General features: G+C 54.4%; 1 protein-coding gene across 2 annotated transcripts in view; it reads left to right on the top strand.

Annotated features, from left to right (window-relative positions):
• The window catches only part of SRGAP3 (SLIT-ROBO Rho GTPase activating protein 3), a 79708-nt gene extending 68056 nt beyond the window's left edge, over positions 1-11652 (top strand). For both annotated transcript variants that reach the window (XM_071550177.1, XM_071550179.1), the window contains exons 15-22: positions 49-183; positions 1780-1885; positions 2124-2351; positions 3230-3309; positions 5514-5694; positions 6283-6432; positions 6884-7211; positions 8096-11652. In XM_071550177.1, coding sequence (XP_071406278.1) covers positions 49-183; positions 1780-1885; positions 2124-2351; positions 3230-3309; positions 5514-5694; positions 6283-6432; positions 6884-7211; positions 8096-8512 — 1625 coding nt within the window. In that variant the 3' untranslated portion in view covers positions 8513-11652. The remainder of the gene's footprint in view (positions 1-48; positions 184-1779; positions 1886-2123; positions 2352-3229; positions 3310-5513; positions 5695-6282; positions 6433-6883; positions 7212-8095) is intronic.
• Positions 11653-17353: the final 5701 nt, after the last annotated feature.

Consider the following 17353-nt stretch of genomic DNA (forward strand, 5'->3'; position numbering starts at 1 on the left):
AGTCCAGCTTGATGGTGATACTGGACATAAAGCTTCTTCTGTGGACAGGTGAAGATCCCCTCGCTGATGATCAGAATGAACGGGACATTAACTCAGTGGCTGGAGTCTTGAAGCTTTATTTCCGAGGACTGGAAAACCCTCTCTTTCCTAAGGAAAGGTTTCAAGATCTGATATCTACTATAAGTAAGTACCTGTGACAGCTCTTCATGGAGAACAGGGTGGGAGAAGAGAAGCACTAAATGGGGGCATCTACACCTGAGTCTTGCAGACAAGGATTTGTGCTATGAGGAGGGCGACAGGTGGGCAGTGGGAGTTGTTAGGAAAGGACATCAAGGGTGTGTATGAGCAGCAGGGAGAGGGGAAACATCTCCCTATGGCTCTTGTGAATTCTTCCCAACATCAGGAGGATCCCCAGAGCTGTCTCCAAGCTTAGGCCAGGGGGCTGCACATGCAGCAAGCCCTTACCCACATTTGAAGGGGTCATTAACTGTGTGACAGGCTGTGCAGTCAGTGTGCCAAACTAAGTAGGGTGAAGAACGTTTCCTTTTGCTCTTGAGGGACTGCTGAGGGTTTGTGTAGAAGGTCCTCAAAGGCCTATGGGCAATAAATGGGTCAAAAGGCCCTTTGTCAGCAGACCCCAGCAGGGCTGTGCCCCTGTGTGTAGTGATGGTGGTTGTGCTGTTAATTGCCCACTTAGAGCCAATCACAATGTTTCTCTCACTGAGAAAGGCAAGTGCCTCCAGAGTTCGTTCCTCTGCATTTCAGAACAGGTATCTATTGTTGTAGGTGTTTATCCAGTTTGTGTTTATTTGTTGGGGTATTTTTCACAAACATTCTATCAGTGAAACCAAACTGAAGAAGGAGAGAACCCAGCAGGCAATAGCAGGATAAATTCATTCCTGAAGTGGAAAAATTCCCCAAGTGAAATATTATAATGCTTTTCATCTTGATACTGAAGCCAGATTTCACTCAGAATTATGAGCAAATGGCAGTGCATCTACATGTTGTCAGTGATTTTTATTGCCATTACCAAATGGCAGAGTTTGAGCCAGCACAAGCCCCTCTGTGTGATCCACCCACTCCAGGAGAGCTCCGGGGCTTGTCCTCTGCTTCCTGTGCAGCAGCAGCCTCAGGGTTAACTCTACAGAACACACAGATAGTGCAGGGCAGGGCAGCCCTGAGTCACTCTCCTTCCCATGGGAGGGAACAGGTTTCTGACAGCAGCTCTGGGCTCTCTGCATCCCTGTGGAGAGAAGTGAATCCCAAAGTGTTGGCTCAGCACTGGTTCAACTAATCTATTTCCTAGGAATTTCGACTTCCTTTTAAGAGCAGTGGGAGACAGGAGTGGAAGGGCTCAGAAGGACCCAGTGGATAACCCAGAAGAGTAACATGAATAAAACCTCATTTAAAAATCTGCCCTAGAAAATCCAGCAGTGCTCCATTTCCAGTGCAACACTGACTCAGGCTTTTGAAGAACAGAGGAGCTGTTGAGGAATGAACTAAATAATGCATAAACACTTATTTCAAAAATAAACCCATAGAAATATCTTTATTTGCTGTTTATACTGAATCTGAATGTATGAATTCCTCTGTGGAGGACCACTGTGCCCCATTCTCTGCTTGCACCTTAATGTCAAACCCATGGATCACATCTGGAGACAGACTGATGTTTTCCTCTCTTACTTGTTCCTCTCTTGATCTGGAACAAGTCCCTCTGGTGCCATGCTGTCTGGTCCTGAGAAGGTTTTTAGGGGTGTGTTTTCTCTCCATGTGTTCCAGAAATTGAAAACCCCGCTGAGAGAGTGCACCAGATCCAGCAGATCGTCGTGACTCTGCCTCGGGCTGTCATCGTGGTCATGAGATACCTCTTTGCTTTCCTGAACCAGTGAGTCTGTTTTCCTCTCTCACCGAGCTTTTCCTTGCCCTCCCCTTAGTCTGGGCTTCCCTGTCCTTGGTGCTCCTCTCTGGTGCTGCTGTGGGGAGCTGTGTTTGGTTCGTGCCCAGCCTCGTGGGGCAGTGGCTGTGTGCTGGGGCAGGGACAGCCCCCTGGGCAGGGGTGGTGCTGCTGGTTTCTGGGTCAGTGGGAAGGCTGGCACGGCAGCTCCCTCACCGTGTGCCTGCAGCCTGTCGCAGTACAGCGATGAGAACATGATGGATCCCTACAACCTGGCCATCTGCTTCGGGCCCACGCTGATGCACATTCCCGACGGGCAGGATCCGGTGTCCTGCCAGGCACACGTCAATGAGGTCATCAAAACCATCATCATTCACCACGAGGGCATCTTCCCCAGCCACCGAGAGCTGGAAGGGCCTGTCTACGAGAAGTGCATGACTGGAGGGGAGGAGTACTGGTAAGGCTCTCTGCAGGGGTCTGGGGTACAACCACCTTCATCGGGCCAAGAGGCTCTTACACACCAAGCCAAGCAGTCCCTACTCATTTGATTTAGTCTTACCAGTTAAACCAGAGAGTTTCACCAAGTATTTCTTTTTCTCATGCTGACTCAGCATTATAAACCTCAGTAAAAATGTCAGGAGAAGCTCTTTCCAGTGTAAATATTAATACTGATGGATGATTCTTTCAGCACTGGATCCACAGAAGTGTATTCAGAGCAAAGCACAATTTTAGATCAATTCTGTCCAAATTCCTCCTAGACTGGAAATTGTGAATAAAGTCCCATAGTTTCATCATAATTTCCTGGTTGGATGGAATCCCTCAGCCTAAGGTTAATCCAAACATTCCAGTTCCCTTTTTTGCTGGAAGTCTAATCTGGCATTCAGGTTTGGGTTTAACAAACCAGGATTGATAATGCACTTGAACTGATTTCTGTGCAAGTTTTACACATTTCTGAGACCTCACTTTCCCTGACCCTGGTCGCCTGCCACCATCCTTCCTGGTGCAGCAGAGGATAAAGTGCTAAAGCTCACTGTGAGTGAGCAAATGGGACATTTAACTTGGTGTCACTCTGTGTTTTGTCAAATATGAATAAAGACACAAGAGCAACAGAACGTGACATTCTCAATGTGGAGTTGGTGGTGTGGGTGTTTGCTGTTCTCAGAGCAAGTTCAGAGATTTGCTGTGATGTAAAGTGACCATGTCAGTCCTGTGCAAACTCAAACCATAACTTCCAAGTATCTCTGGGGCCAGAATCTCCCTGACCAAGTCATGTTTGCAGAGGGCCCTGGGAGCAGGGTCTGGCTGGGTGTGTGACTGTGGTGTGTTCCCTTGCAGTGACAGCCCCCACAGTGAGCCGGGCACCATCGACGAGGTGGAGCACGACAACGGCACGGAGCCGCACACCAGTGATGATGGTGAGCACGTGTGAGCAGGAGCCAGAGCTGGGTGTGCAGAGCTGGGTGTGCAGGAGAGCAGCCTGCACTGAGCTGGGACAGGGGCTGGGCAGGCTGAGTGCTGGCAGAGCTGGGTGAGGAGTGTCTGCACTGGGGCTGTGGTGCCAGAGCAGGAGGCAGCGCTTCCCACGTGCCAGAGGCAGCGATCAAGAGGGCAGTCTGGGCGAACCTGCTGGCACTGCTCTGGGCAGGGAATGCCATGGTGGCACTGCTGTGGGCAGGGAACACCCAGCCCCGTGGCTCTGTTCCATGGCAGGGCTTGCTGTGTTGGCAGGGCACTGGGGAGCTGAGCACCTTCTGCCTCCCTGACTGCTGCTGCTGCTGCCTTGGCTGCATCCTGCCCTGGCAGAGCATGTCCACCCTGAGAGGGCTGGAGGGAGGAGGAAGGGCTCACCTGGCTGGTGGGGCCACAGCAGCAGGGAGTGAGTGGCACAGGGAAGGGCACATGGGGCTGGGTGACTTCAGGCACAGGGAAGAGTGCAGGGAAAAGGGCACAGGGAAGGGCACGTGGGGCTGGGTGGCTCAGGGTGGTTCAGGGCACGGGGAAGGGCACGTGGGACCAGGCAGCTCAGGGCCTGCTCTTGGCTCCAGGCAGGAGCTGACAGGCCTGGCAGAGGAAGGTGAAGGAGCTGCTGTGCAGCCAATTTCACACTTGGGTGGCCACGTTAATGGCTCCAGTTGGGATTTCCGGGTGACTAACTGTGGGGTGAGTGGAGAGGAGAAGAGCAGCTTTATTTTGTGGCTCTACCTATTCCCTCTCCCCCTCATTCTGCACACACTCCCTGCTGGGAGCCCTCCTGGCTGCCTACCAACTCTGTCTGCTCCAGAATGCTGCCACTGATCCTGCTAAGGTGCTCCCAGACACTGTACCCTCTTATGAAGGTTGCTTAAGGTGGGGAATCTGAGTCTGCTGAAGTGGCCTGGCCTGGCCCAGATGGGGCTGGAACGGGGCAGGGGTCTGATGTAGCATTTCCCGTGACCTCCCCTGGTGTCCCCTGCTCTGTATGAGTTTGCATTGGGTCACACCCTGGTGGCTGCTGAGCCCTTCATCAGTGACAGAGCACAGCAAGTTTTGATGTTTAATGAGAACGTGGCAGATCTGGAGGAACTGAGTGGGTTTGCCCTGTTTGGTTTGGCTTTGTCATCACCTGTCTGTCGGTCTCCAGGTGGGGATTACAATGATCAGGTATTTCAGATAATCAGGGCATGTTAACACTTGCTGGCTGGCTCTGGCAGTGGCAGGGTGGCTGAGGTGGCAGCACTCTGCTTTGTCACCCCTGCCTTGGAGCAGAGTGAAGGGGAGTGTGGGTCACTCCAGGCACTGTGGAGAGAGACGCCGTTACTGCTGCTTTGCAGTTGTTGTGGTGGTTTCTCTGGGAATCAGTTCCTCCAGCTGGAAACAGATCTGCAGAGGAGCCAGGCTCTTCCATGTGCTCCTCAGTGCCAATAGGCTCCTCATTGGGTGCCCCAACAGCTCCTGCTGTAATGCCTTTTCCAGGGGCTTAAAGGACCCTGGTGCGCTCACAACATTCCAAAGAGAAGTCCTGCCTCAGCCCTTTTGAATTTCAGGCCCTGAGCTCCCAGTTTGTGAGCCTTGGGTCTTTGGTAGAGCTACACTGGGAACAGTGGGGAAGCACGGGGTGGTGCTGCAGATGAGGGTGCAGAGCAGCTGCGTGGCTGGAGCCGGTGTCATCGTTTCCATGGGGACCCCCAAAGGGGCATTAGTTGCTCATCAATAATTCAGGCTAAACTGTCTCCAGGATAAGGAAACAAAGAGAAGGTAAGTGGGGTTTGATCGTACAGCATCTGACACAGCTTGATGAGATCCCAGGCTGGTGGATAATGGGATTCTGTAACCAAAGGCAGAAAATGGGAGTGCGGGTGAGAATGCCATATGCACTCAGGGAGATTCCAACTGCTCCCCATCTGGTTTGTAGCTGTTGGTAAGTCCTGGTAGTTTGTGAGCCTGTGAGAGATCCCAGGAAGGCTAGAACAACAATAAGAATTACCAGTCTGAAAATAAGCAGGTTTGTGCTCAGTGTGAGACGCTCTGGGGATGCTGGGCAGCAGCAGCACTGCTGCTCTGCTGAAATGGCTCCCTAGGGTTTAACTTTCCTCAGGACACCTGAGCTGAGCTGTTCTCTCACTGTGCCTCTCCTGTGCAGAGGTGGAGCAGATTGAAGCCATAGCCAAGTTTGACTACATCGGACGGTCTCCACGGGAGCTCTCCTTCAAGAAAGGGGCCTCTCTGCTGCTGTACCATCGGGCATCAGAAGACTGGTGGGAAGGGAGACACAATGGGGTGGATGGGCTCATCCCCCACCAGTACATCGTGGTGCAAGACATGTGAGTAAAGTGATGAGGGTTGATCCAGGGTGTTAAAATCATGTACCTGCACAAAGTCCACTTCAGCCACCTAAAATAGTTGGTCAGATTTTTCCAGGTTTAATGACTTTGTTAAGAAATCTGAGCCTGTTCTCATCTCCATATATTGGCTCTGATTGTTCCTCTTTCAGAGTGATAAAGCCAAGCTCTAAACACTGTACTTCAGTGTGCCTGGATCCCATCTCTCACTGACTCCCCAGCGTGGTGTGACCCAGGCTTACCACTGGCCTTCCCCTTGTAAGTTTTGACCTGGACTGTTCAGTGCCCACCTGGCCCATGAGCAGATCGCAGATCCCAGGGCCCCTTCCAGGTGCTGCTTCTCTTACAAGTACTGTACCTGGAGTCACTGCAATGGCAGCCACAGCACAGGGGAAGTGGAGATGGATGGGAGCTGATTCCAAGCTCCCAGTGAAGTGATAGCCTTGATCCAGCCCTTTGTTAACAAAGTCTGGAGCGGCTGGAGTGGGGATGTTCAGATCCATGTGGCAGCAGGGCCCTGGCTCTCCCTGGGGACACAGTCCTGTCACTGATGGGGTCTCCTTTCCCTAGGGATGACGCGTTCTCTGACAGCCTGAGCCAGAAGGCAGACAGCGAGGCAAGCAGTGGGCCGCTGCTGGATGATAAAGCCTCCTCCAAGAACGACATCCAGTCTCCAACAGATCATATCATGGACTATGGCTTTGGGGGAGTGATGGGCAGGTAGGGAAACTTAGTTTCTGGGGAGCAATGGAGCTGGTCACCATCACATATGGGGGCAGTTGGTGTGTGGGGCAGGGCAGGATGGAAGGGAAGGGTACAGGAAGCACTGCAGGATAATCTGAGCATGGAGGGGGTTCATGTGCATTGCTAATGGAGATTTAACATGTACAGAGGGTGCAACAGGGCTCTGAGCAACCTGGTCCAGTGGGAGGTGTCCCTGCTCATGGCAGGGAGTTGGAACCGGATGATCCTTAAGGTCCCAACCAAAACCATTCTGTGATTCTGTGACTCAATGCTGTCACTTTCTTGGTACTGGCTCAAATGTTTCCCTCTTGCCTGAGTCTTATGGAGCTGAAAGGCTCGAGTTTGGTCTGAGCTGAGCTCAGAACTGAACGATTGCAGGCCGTGCTGGAGCTAATGGGTGGTGACTGCTGTGCTGCATCCTTTGCAGGGTGAGGCTGAGGTCTGACGGCGCTGCCATCCCTCGGCGCCGCAGCGGGGGGGACACGCACAGCCCGCCCCGGGGCATGGGGCCCGGCATGGACACCCCTCCCCGAGCAGCAGCCTGCCCCAGCAGCCCCCACAAGATCCCCCTCAACAGGGGCAGGATCGAGAGCCCTGAGAAGCGCAGGATGGCGACGTTCGGCAGCGCGGGCAGCATCAACTTCCCCGACAGGAAGGTACTGGCTGATGGGCACCCCCTGAGGTCGACCTGTGGGTCCACCCGGCACAGCAGCCTCGGGGATCAGAAATCTCTGGAAGCAGAAGCTCTTGCTGAGGTAAGAGTGTTGGGAAAGGACAAAGATCCTGAAGGGGAGGTCACTGGGGAGTGCTCGGAGCCCCTTTGCCTCAGACGCTCTGAGTTATGGTGCTGCCATGGAGTAAAGGTTAAAATGAGCAGCCAACAGCTTGTCTGCTGCCCAGCTTACCCTTTGGTGTAATGGAAGATACTGTTCCTCAACACAATCCTGGTACCTTCCCAACAATAGGCAGAAATGTTGGATTCACCACTGAAATGCACCAGCAGCACCTGTCTGCACAGGGAGGAAAAAGCCTTATCTCACCTGATACTCCATGAGGAGCTTAGGGAGGAAACTGGAGTTGGCAAATCAGAGTTTGACTGATGCTCAGTGTTTGAGGAAAAGTGCTGCAGTTTTGTACTGGCTGTTTGTTACTGCCACCTCAGAACGTGACTCTGATCCCAGTGTGGGGTCTCCAGCCATGCAGTGCCACTGGTGACCCATCAGGTCATCGAATCCATGGTGGTTGTTACATTCTTGTGACCCCAACATAACTCCAGGTCCTTCTGCTGCTGGCAGAAAGCCCCAGCCAGGAATCAGTCAGGTTATTCCAAACCTGTTCACATCACAGAGAATGGATCTTTCAAAGAACGGGCTGTGGAATTCTCCAGGACTTCAGGGAGCACCTTGTTCAGGCACAGTCCCCCACAGGGTGTCTGAGCAGCCATGATTGGGCTGACATGGGGCTGGGAGCTGGGAGGTGGTGGACAGGCTGTTCAGTGCCCGCAATTCCAGCCGTTTGGCTCATGCCACCCTCTGTCAGGAGCAGCAGCTGTGGGATGGTGGGTGGGACAGCTGCTGGGAAGCTGCAGGAGAGCGGGTCATGCTGTGGCACAGTGCTGACAGCCCCTTGGCATTCACAGGACATCGAGAAGACCATGAGCACAGCGCTGAACGAGCTGCGGGAACTGGAGAGGCAGAACACGGCCAAGCAGGCGCCCGATGTGGTCCTGGACACGCTGGAGCCCATGAAGAACCCGGCAGTGGGCGCTGCCAACTCGGAGCCAGCCAGCCCCCTGCACACCATCCTGATCCGGGACCCCGACGCGGCCATGCGGCGCAGCAGCAGCTCCACCACGGAGATGCTGACCACGTTCAAGCCGGCGCTGTCGGCGCGGCTGGCCGGGGCGCAGCTGCGGCCGCCGCCCATGCGGCCGGTGCGGCCCGTGGTGCAGCACCGCTCCAGCAGCAGCAGCAGCTCGGGCGTGGGCAGCCCTGCCGTCACCCCCACCGAGAAGCTCTTCCCCAGCGGCTCTGCCGACAAGTCGGGCACCATGTAGGCTGGGCCATGTGTGGGGACTGCGGTGGGACAGCCAGGACATGGCAAAGCCTCCCCGGGCCGGGCCGGTGGTCAGAGCTCTGCTGCAGGGAAGAACCTCTCCCAAAGGGAACATGTGCATAGCCATGGCCTGGTGCTGTACATACGTGTGTGTGTATGTACATATGTGTGCACACACCCCACCCATGCAGAAACACTTCCCAAGCTTGCAGTCCTATGGCAGGAGGAGGCAGCGGGTCTGTGTGTAAGCACTGGAGGACACATGCTCTCTGTAGGAGTATATATTAAAGTGTACAGAATTCAGTGACTTTTAAAACCAGTAGATTTACCTCAGAAACTGGCTCTGAAATGTCCTCTCTGGAGACAGTGGGTTGGGCTGGGTTTCCCAGGCTCTCTGTGCACGTGTGGAGGCCCACACCGCAGCAGCCACATGTTGAGCAATATGAGGCCACCCTGGAATTTAGTTTCTGCACCTCTTGGCATTGAAAAGAAAAAGGAATGGGGATACAGTGGGATTTGTTCACTGCTGGGTCCTGGAGAAGAACTGGAAATCCATAAAGGATGGTGTGCATCCAGACAGCTGGAGTCTTCAATCCTGAATCCCAGAGGCCCCGGGCAGCAGGGACAGAGCGAGGTGTGTGCCGTGAGAGGGGACGGCGCGGGGTGTGCTCTGCAGCTCTGCACAGGAGGAGGACACTGTGCTGCACTGGGGCCGTGGGACGCTGCTTTTCTGGAAGGTCTCAGAGGGAACAAGGACTAGTGACAAACCTGTGGTAAAAGTGTGGAGTAACTTACACAGTTTGGAGATCCTTCATCTCCCTCTCCCTGCATACTTTTTTTTTTTATTAAAAAGAAGACAACCCAACGGTCTCTCGACAGTCAGGTCTGAGCAGTGAGGAGGCTTTGGCACCACCACGTTCTTCAGTGTGAAGCTGCCCAGCGGCACAGGGGGGTCTCAGTTCAGAGTGTGTCGTCCTGCATGAGAAGCATGAGCCATATTCGACCGTGTCAGATGCAGAACCGATCTGATGGGCGATACTTTGCACTTTGTGTACTGTACCATATAATACAACCGTTTGAGTTTATGCAAAGGAATCTACATTTTGTTTTACCCAGATTAAAAATATGCAGAAAGCTGGGGATTGCATGGTCCTGTCTGATAATCTGGACTCCGCTGTAAGCGTTGAATCCAAGGCGCTCTGTGCTTCTCCTGCAGCTTTTCCTTGTACAGATTTCCATGCAATGCCCCGTGGTTTGATTTGGCACTTCCCCGTGGTCATGTACTAATGGCTCCTTAACGTTCATCCTTCCTCCCTGCTATCTGATCCTGCTGCTCTGTCTGTGCCTGAGCAAAGATGCCCGCGAGCCCTCCTGCCTCACCCAGCAGCCACCTGCCCCTGCCCAGGGCTTTGCTTTGTCCTTCCTTCATCTTCCTCACCTCTCCAGCACTGCTGCAGACCCGTGCAGGAGGAGCAGCTTGACTTCCAGAAGACAGTGGAGGCACTGGCTGGGGTGGCAGAGCCCACTGGTCCTGCAATGGCTCATGTCTCAGCCTGGGAGCTCACCCTCGTGTGAGGCTGCCTGCACCTGCATGTGTGTACCTACACCTCCATATCTGCACCTCCATATCTGAACCTCCATATCTGCACCTCCACACCTGCACCTGCATGTGTGTGCCTGCACACCTGCACCTCCACTCCTGCACCTCCATATCTGCACCTCCACACCTGCACCTGCATGTGTGTACCTGCACACCTGCACCTCCATATCTGCACCTCCACTCCTCCACCTCCATATCTGCACCTCCACACCTGCACCTGCATGTGTGTACCTGCACACCTGCACCTCCATATCTGTACCTCCACTCCTGCACCTCTGTATCTGCACCTCCACACCTCACCTCCATAGGACAAGAGGGCACGGGTTTAAGCTCTGCCAGGGGAGGTTTAGGTTGGATATCAGGAAGAAGTTCTTTACAGAGAGAGTGGTCAGGCACTGGAATGGCCTGCCCAGGGAGGTGGTGGATTCTCTGACCCTGGAGGTTTTTAAGGTGAGACTGGACGTGGCACTGAGTGCCATGATCTCGTAATCAAAGTGGGGTTGGATTAAGGGTTGGACTTGATGATCTCAGAGGTCTCTTTAACCCAACTGATTCTATGATTCTGTGATTCTATCTGTACCTCCACACCTGCACCTGCATGTGTGTATCTGCACACCTGCACCTCCTTATCTGTGCCTCCAAGCCTGCACCTCCACTCTTGCATCTCCAAGTCTGCACTTCCATATCTCCACCTCCACTCCTGCACCACCGTATCTGCAGCTCCAAGCCTGCACCTCCATGTCTGTACCTCCACACTTGCACCTCCAAATCTGTACCTCCTCGCCTGCACCTCCCTGGACCAGGCACGGACCCGGCATGGGACCTGTTGGGACGGTGCCTGTCCCGTGCCCAGCGCATGTGTCCCCTCGCCCGCTCCTCTGCCAGCCCTGTATATATTGCTGTACTTGCTTAACTGCTGGAAATTAACTGTTAACCTGTAAACTGTACAAAAATAGGCTAAGATTAGATAAAAGCCAATGCCACTCACCAAATCTTTGCACTTAGTAGATAGGTCGATGTAAAAATAAACCCAGTAATACCAGTAGTAACTGTGAAGGGAAGCAAAGGCGCCGGCACCCTTCGCAGAGCCCGCGGGGAGCAGCTCTGCCCGTTCCCTCCCTGCACCAGCAGGGACCGTGGTGTGTGTGTGCTTGTCTATGAATGTCCTTGGCGTTTGTAATGACCACAGCTGGTTCATGTTGGTGTTTATTTCTCCATCATCCCCCCGGCCCGGCACAGCCCCTGGCCCAGTGCAGTGGCAGCAGATGTTCCACTGGGCTGGGCTGGGCACTGCGTGTGCTGGGAGGGGAAGGACCCATTGGCACAAGCGCTGTGTATCCGTTGCCAGTAATTATTATTTTTGTTTCCATTTAGTTCCTGGAGAACGTTCACTTTGCCAGTTTCCTGGTGTTTATATACTTTCCAAGATGACTTGAGAGCAAACCCATGTTCACCAGGGGTTTTATTTCTCCCCTTCTTACTTTTGAAGATACGGTACAAGTTCCAGTGTCTTTCTATTAAATTATTGCCTTTCATTTTCATTTGTTTTGTTTTGTTGTGGGTTTTTAATACAATTGTTTTCTTATCTTTAAGTGCCTTTTTGAGCACCAGAACAAACGGTTGGAGTTCAGGCCTGGGAGCTGTACACACATGAGATCGTCTGGGCAGTTGTGTTGTGCTGGGGGCGATTGCTTTTAAAGTCCTTCCGGTTTTTTGTTCAATGAAAAGGGAACCAAGACTTTCTGTTGGAGAATAAACTCCCCCTTTGTAATATGGTATTCCAAGTGTAGTTTTAACTACTGTAAATTTAAGGGAAGAAATGTATTTTTCTGTAAGTGAACTTGGCACAAAATTGAGCCACATATGTCGTAGGAGCATCATAACTGGAGCCGGCTGATGGATTGTGAGTAACCAACCCCAACCCTGGGTCCCTCCCTGAGGGCACAGACTGTGTGTGGCCCCAGAGTTCACAGAGTTCTGCTGTGCCAGCCATGGCCAGGAGCAGGTGCGGGTGCCCCGTCCCCTCCACACCGCGGGTGAGGGGCCGTGCAGCCCCCGGGACCCCCAGCCCGAGGGGGTGGCTGTGCCTCTGCTGTGCAGAGCAGGTGCCCGTCTCGGCTCCCGCAGCCCCGGCCATGTCCTGGCCATGTGGTGGTGCTGGGGCAGTTTGGCCCTCGCCTGCCCACGATGGTGCTGACCAGGCTCGGTGGTCCTGCAGCGGCCCCTTCCCTGTCCCTGTCCAGCCCCTCCGAGACATACGCGGGCCTCGGGGCGGCGATGGCAGTGCACTTTGTCCCTTAGGCTGAAGTCCCCTGGTAGGTCGTTTTTGTAACCCTGGGCGTGATACTTAATTAGCAGTGTTGTGGTTCTCGGGGGCAGTAGGTGTCCCGAGCATGATGTGCTTTGCGTGGCTGGGCTGGGAGAGCTGCTCGGGACGGGGTGGGTGAGCCGTGGGAAACCGCTGGTGCTGCCCCTCGTGCCAGGCATCCTCCTCCTCCCCGGTGTTGTCTCTGTAACGTATGGTGAGATGCCGTCAGCTAGAGTGTCTGAGTGGGTCCTCGTGTGTGCTGGTGATGCTGTGTAGATGAAGCCACTGGTTGGGTGTGGACTCATCCTATTGAATAAACTGCTTAACTTTTCTCAAAAACGCTGTCTGTGGTTTGCACTCGCTTGCCTGTGCTTTGTGCCCAACCCCAGGGTGTCCTCCAGAGCAGAGCCGGGTGTGTTGCAGCCCTGCAGCCCCTGCTGTGCCAGCCGTGGTGCCCATGGCCACATCTCTGCCTGTCCCTGTCACTGGTCCCCATGTCCATGGATGCTCTGCAGCTGACTGTGTGTCCTGCTGCGTGTGTTTGGATGGGCCTCCCAGAGCACAGGTGGGCTCTTCCCTCTCAGCCCTGGGCACACGGTGCCAACATGCAGGGAAGAGGGATGTAGGCCAAGAGAAAACCTCCAAGGGGTGGGAATTTGTCTATTCCTATTAGCACAGCTGGACCTGTGCTGGTCTGTGCCAGCTGAGATGCCCCTCCCATGGGGAAATCCCTGCCCTGCCCTGTGGTGGTCACTGCCTTGCCAGCACACCAGTCACCCTCAGCCATGCTTGGTGCTCACTGAGCAGCACCTCGCTGCATGGCGGCTCTAAACCAGGTTATCACCAGATACAGTAAAGCAACACAATTAAACAGCTTTCCTGATGCATCAGAGGTCTGTCCTGCATCCAAATCACTCTCTACTGAGCTCCCTCTGGGTTGGGGAGATCCCCACAGCAACACTGGCACTTAATGAGTCAAATGCCAGAGAGTAAATGTCACTGTTATCAGTAAATTGACAACTGATTTCCAAGTAAAAGTTCCTGTTCTCCAGTACTGCTAATCCAGGCTCATGTGAAGCTGTTCATCGTCTCTTCTGCTGAGTCTTTTAGTGCCACAACTGGGATGGTAAACAGGCCCTATGAGCTGTGTCCTTCCCATCCCTCCCTCCCTCCCTCCACCCCTGAGGTGGGGCAGCTGCAGACACAGCTGGTGATGCTTGAGCAGAGGTTTGTGTGGCCAGGAGCAGGCAGAGGGCTGGCTCAGCTGCAGGTGGGGCTTGACCTGCATCACCCCTTCTTAAATACATTAATGAGCCCAGCTCTGGGCTCAGCCCCAGGGGTGGTAAGTGCAGAGTGTGTTCCAGTCCCACCTTGGTCCGTACCTGCTCACCCACCTCTCCCCAGGAGCAGGAGCAGCCGAGAGCCACAGGTGTGGTGCTGGCACAGCCCGGTACTCCCTGAAGGGGCACTCTGGGCCGGGGGTTCCTGGGCACTGTCCTGTGGGGGGCCCGGAGGGGGTCCCTGGGCAGCAGCTGCGTGTGGCGGGACGGGGCCCTGACGGCGTAGTGGCAGGTAAGCGCCAGGTGTGCGCCAGGTGTGCGCCAGGTGTGCCCGGCGCGCTGGCCGTGCCCCGCCGCCGCCGCGAGGGGGCAGCAGCGCCCCGCGGTGCGATCACTGGTCATTGATCTCTGCCCATTGATCTTTGCCCATTGATGCGGCGCAAACCCGCCCGAGCGCGTGCTCTGAGCGGCACCTGCAGCAGACCCGCGTTCCGCTGCGGGGCCACGCGTGCCAGGGGGCCCTGCACGGGCAGCACTTCCCGGCAGCGCCTGGGGGGAGCCCTTCCCTTCCCAGCCCAGCGCACGGGAACGACGCTGGCCAGCGGCTCCGCCCCGTCCCCGCCCGTCGGAGCAACGCGGCGTGCGGGACAGGAGGGACCCGCGGCCGAGCGGGGTCTGCGGGGCCGGAGCGGTGCCGGTACCGGGGGCCGTACCGGGGACTGTACCGGGGCGGTGCCGATGCCGGTGCGGCCGCTCTGCCCCCCGGGGCCCTCCCGGACCGTGCTGAGCGCGATCCGTGCTGGGTCCTGCTGATGCCCCTTGCTGGCAGGTGTCGCGGGACTCTCGAGGCGAGCCAGGTGATAGGAAAGGAGGAGGAGGAGGTTAAGTCACTACTCCGTACCTGTCTCTCTCGGCGCTCGGGTGAATAAGGGGCTCCTGCCGAGCCGCGTTGTTTGGTTTTGTGGGTCCAAAGCGCAGTGTGTAACACGTGTCACCTTTGCTGTGTGTGTTCACAGAGGACTCACTGGGACGTCCAGAACAAACCTAGAAAGTCTGGACAGCCCACCTAGACCTGGAACACACCTGGGCAGCACCTGCACGTAGCAGGATCATGGGAACACACGTCCCTGCAGCACACCTGGAACACACCTGGAACACACCTGAGACATGCCTGGCATATGCCCAGAACGTTTCCAGTCATGTTCAAACACACCTGGACCTGGAACGGGCCTGGAATAAACACACTTGGAATGTACAAAACCCACACGTACAGCCCACCTACAACATGCCTACAGCACACCTGGAACAGGTTTCCAGGCATGTTCAAACACACCTGGACCTGGAATAAGCCTGAAACTCGCTCAGAGCACACCCTGGACATGTACAGAAACACGTTCCAGGTGTGGTTTAGGTGTGCTGTACTTGCATTCTGGTATATTCTAAGTATGTTCCAGGCCAGCCCTGCTCTCCTCAGGTGGAGAGGAATAGCACAGCACTGGCTTTTAACTCTGTCAGTGCTCCTGGACTGATGCTGCCAGGGCTGGAGCATGGCAGTGCCCAGCTTTGCCTCCACCTTGCCAGGACCTCATTTAACTCTAGACCCTGCAGAAATGAACCTTCAGCCTCCCTCCCTCCCCTCTGTGGTAACTGACTGCCAAGGGATGCTCTGAGGGGGATTGGATTTAGGTGGGTCCAGCAGTTGAATAGTTGGATAGATCCAAGAGCCACTCACTGTATGTGCTCCAAAGGGCACTTAAGGGCACTCTGGCATTTGTCTCATAGATAATGAATGAAAAAATGCCATAGAAATGAAACGTGAAGGAAGTGATGTAGAATTTAGTGATTAATGGTTTGAATCTGGACTTGGAAGTGCAGCAAGTGCTTTCAATCCTGCTGACTGAATTAAATAATCCAAATTACTAATACATTTTAGTATTTTTTTCCTATAAAAAGACTTTAAAGTGCTTTTAGGAAATGAGGCAAAGATTTTCCATCCATGTTTAAAACCAGACCAGAACACTGTGCTGTGGATGCCCAAGGCCTGCAGTGAGCTCATGGCACAGGCCATGTGGGGCCACCATCTGTCCCACAGCCTGCAGTGCCCTGGGAATGGCTCTGTCAGTGTCACCTGCACACAGCCATGGGGCACCCTGGGGAGCCACCACTGAGCCCAGGGTGGAGAGAGGGGCATCCCCTCCCAGGGAGAGATAGGGAGGGCCCTGTGGGATGGTCTGGGGCCACCCCAGGGTGGTGGCTCACCCCGGGTATCCCAGTTTGGAGGGATTTTACAGCCCTTGCTGCTGTTTCAGCTCAGACACAGCTCTGGGGTCCTTTGGGCAGCAGCTCTGACCTGTCTGGAACTTCCCTTGTCTTGTGAACATTGAGAGATACTCTGTTACATTGGCTTCATTGCTGAGGGGGTATATTAATTGCTATGGGTGTATTTTAATTGCACCCTTGTCACTTGTGGCTGGACCATGCCCATGTTGGGCCACTTAGAACCCTTTTTCCTCCCTGGTCCTCTCTGCCCTCAGTGTCTGGTACTGCCCAAAGCCCCCCAGGGCAGAGCAAAGGGAACGACCACAGCCTCAGGCATGTGGCAGGTATTTTGCTGTGTGAATACACGTGTTTGGAGTCTTTCCCTGTAAGGAAATGTTTAATTTCTTGTGGAGAAGAAAGGATTTGCCAGATGAGACATTCCTGAAACTTGCAAAGTGTTTTTTGGAAGTCAGTTCCCCCCGGCCCTGCCAGCAACAGCTCAGCAGTGGGGGGGAAACTGGCGTAGCCTTGGGGTTGTGCCAGGTATTGGTGCATTCTGGTTTTGGTTTTAATGTTTTAATTTGACTGTCTCCCTCTCTGCCCCAGCACGAGCCAGAACATCATCCCCATCTCCTGGAGCACAGCTTGGCTCATCAGTGCTGGCCTGTGTGGGGGTCTGCAGGGGGTGCTCCCAGTGCCACCAGTGGAGCCCCCTGGCTGTCCCAGCCTCCCTGCCCACTGCTGGGCTCCAGCAGGACATGGAGCAGCAAGGGCTGTGTGCCTGCTGCAGCAGGGAGGTTGTGCTGTGGCCTGTGCTGCAGGCACAGAGGGAAAAGTAAGAGTATTTCCCCTTACTATGCACCTACAGCCTCCTACAGAAACACTGCAGAGCAGAACTTAGGCCTTGGGGACTGCAGTGTTATCCATCTTCTGTAAATACCATGGAGCCATGTGCTGCTGGAAACTTCTTTATGATCCCAGCTCAGCTGGAAAGCACCACCACAGTCCTGCTGTGCTTTGGAATCCCTTCCCTTGCTGGTAGGGTGGAAGGCAGCAGCTGTTGAAGTGTTTTGGTTTAAGTGTTTGATGAGATAAAAGTATAGCTTTCTGGATTTTAAGTATATCTCATGCATTGAGACCAGTGTCAGCCTTGCAGGCAAACCAGCATTGCTCTGTGCCACAGAGATGCCTCTTCCCTTCCCAGGAATACCCCAGAGAATTGAGCTTGTAGCCTTTGATGCTGCAAAGTTAATGGAGGTTTGTGTCTTGGAAATGGAGCTCCAGCTCTGGATCAAAGCTTATCCCAGACCTTTAAATCTAATAACATGGTTCTGACAGCACCCAAAGGCCAGACACCCTCTGACAGCTCCTGATTCCACCTGAGCACCAGCAGCG

This window comes from Pithys albifrons, chromosome 3 (genome assembly GCF_047495875.1).
Source record: "Pithys albifrons albifrons isolate INPA30051 chromosome 3, PitAlb_v1, whole genome shotgun sequence".
Taxonomy (NCBI): Eukaryota; Metazoa; Chordata; class Aves; order Passeriformes; family Thamnophilidae; genus Pithys; species Pithys albifrons.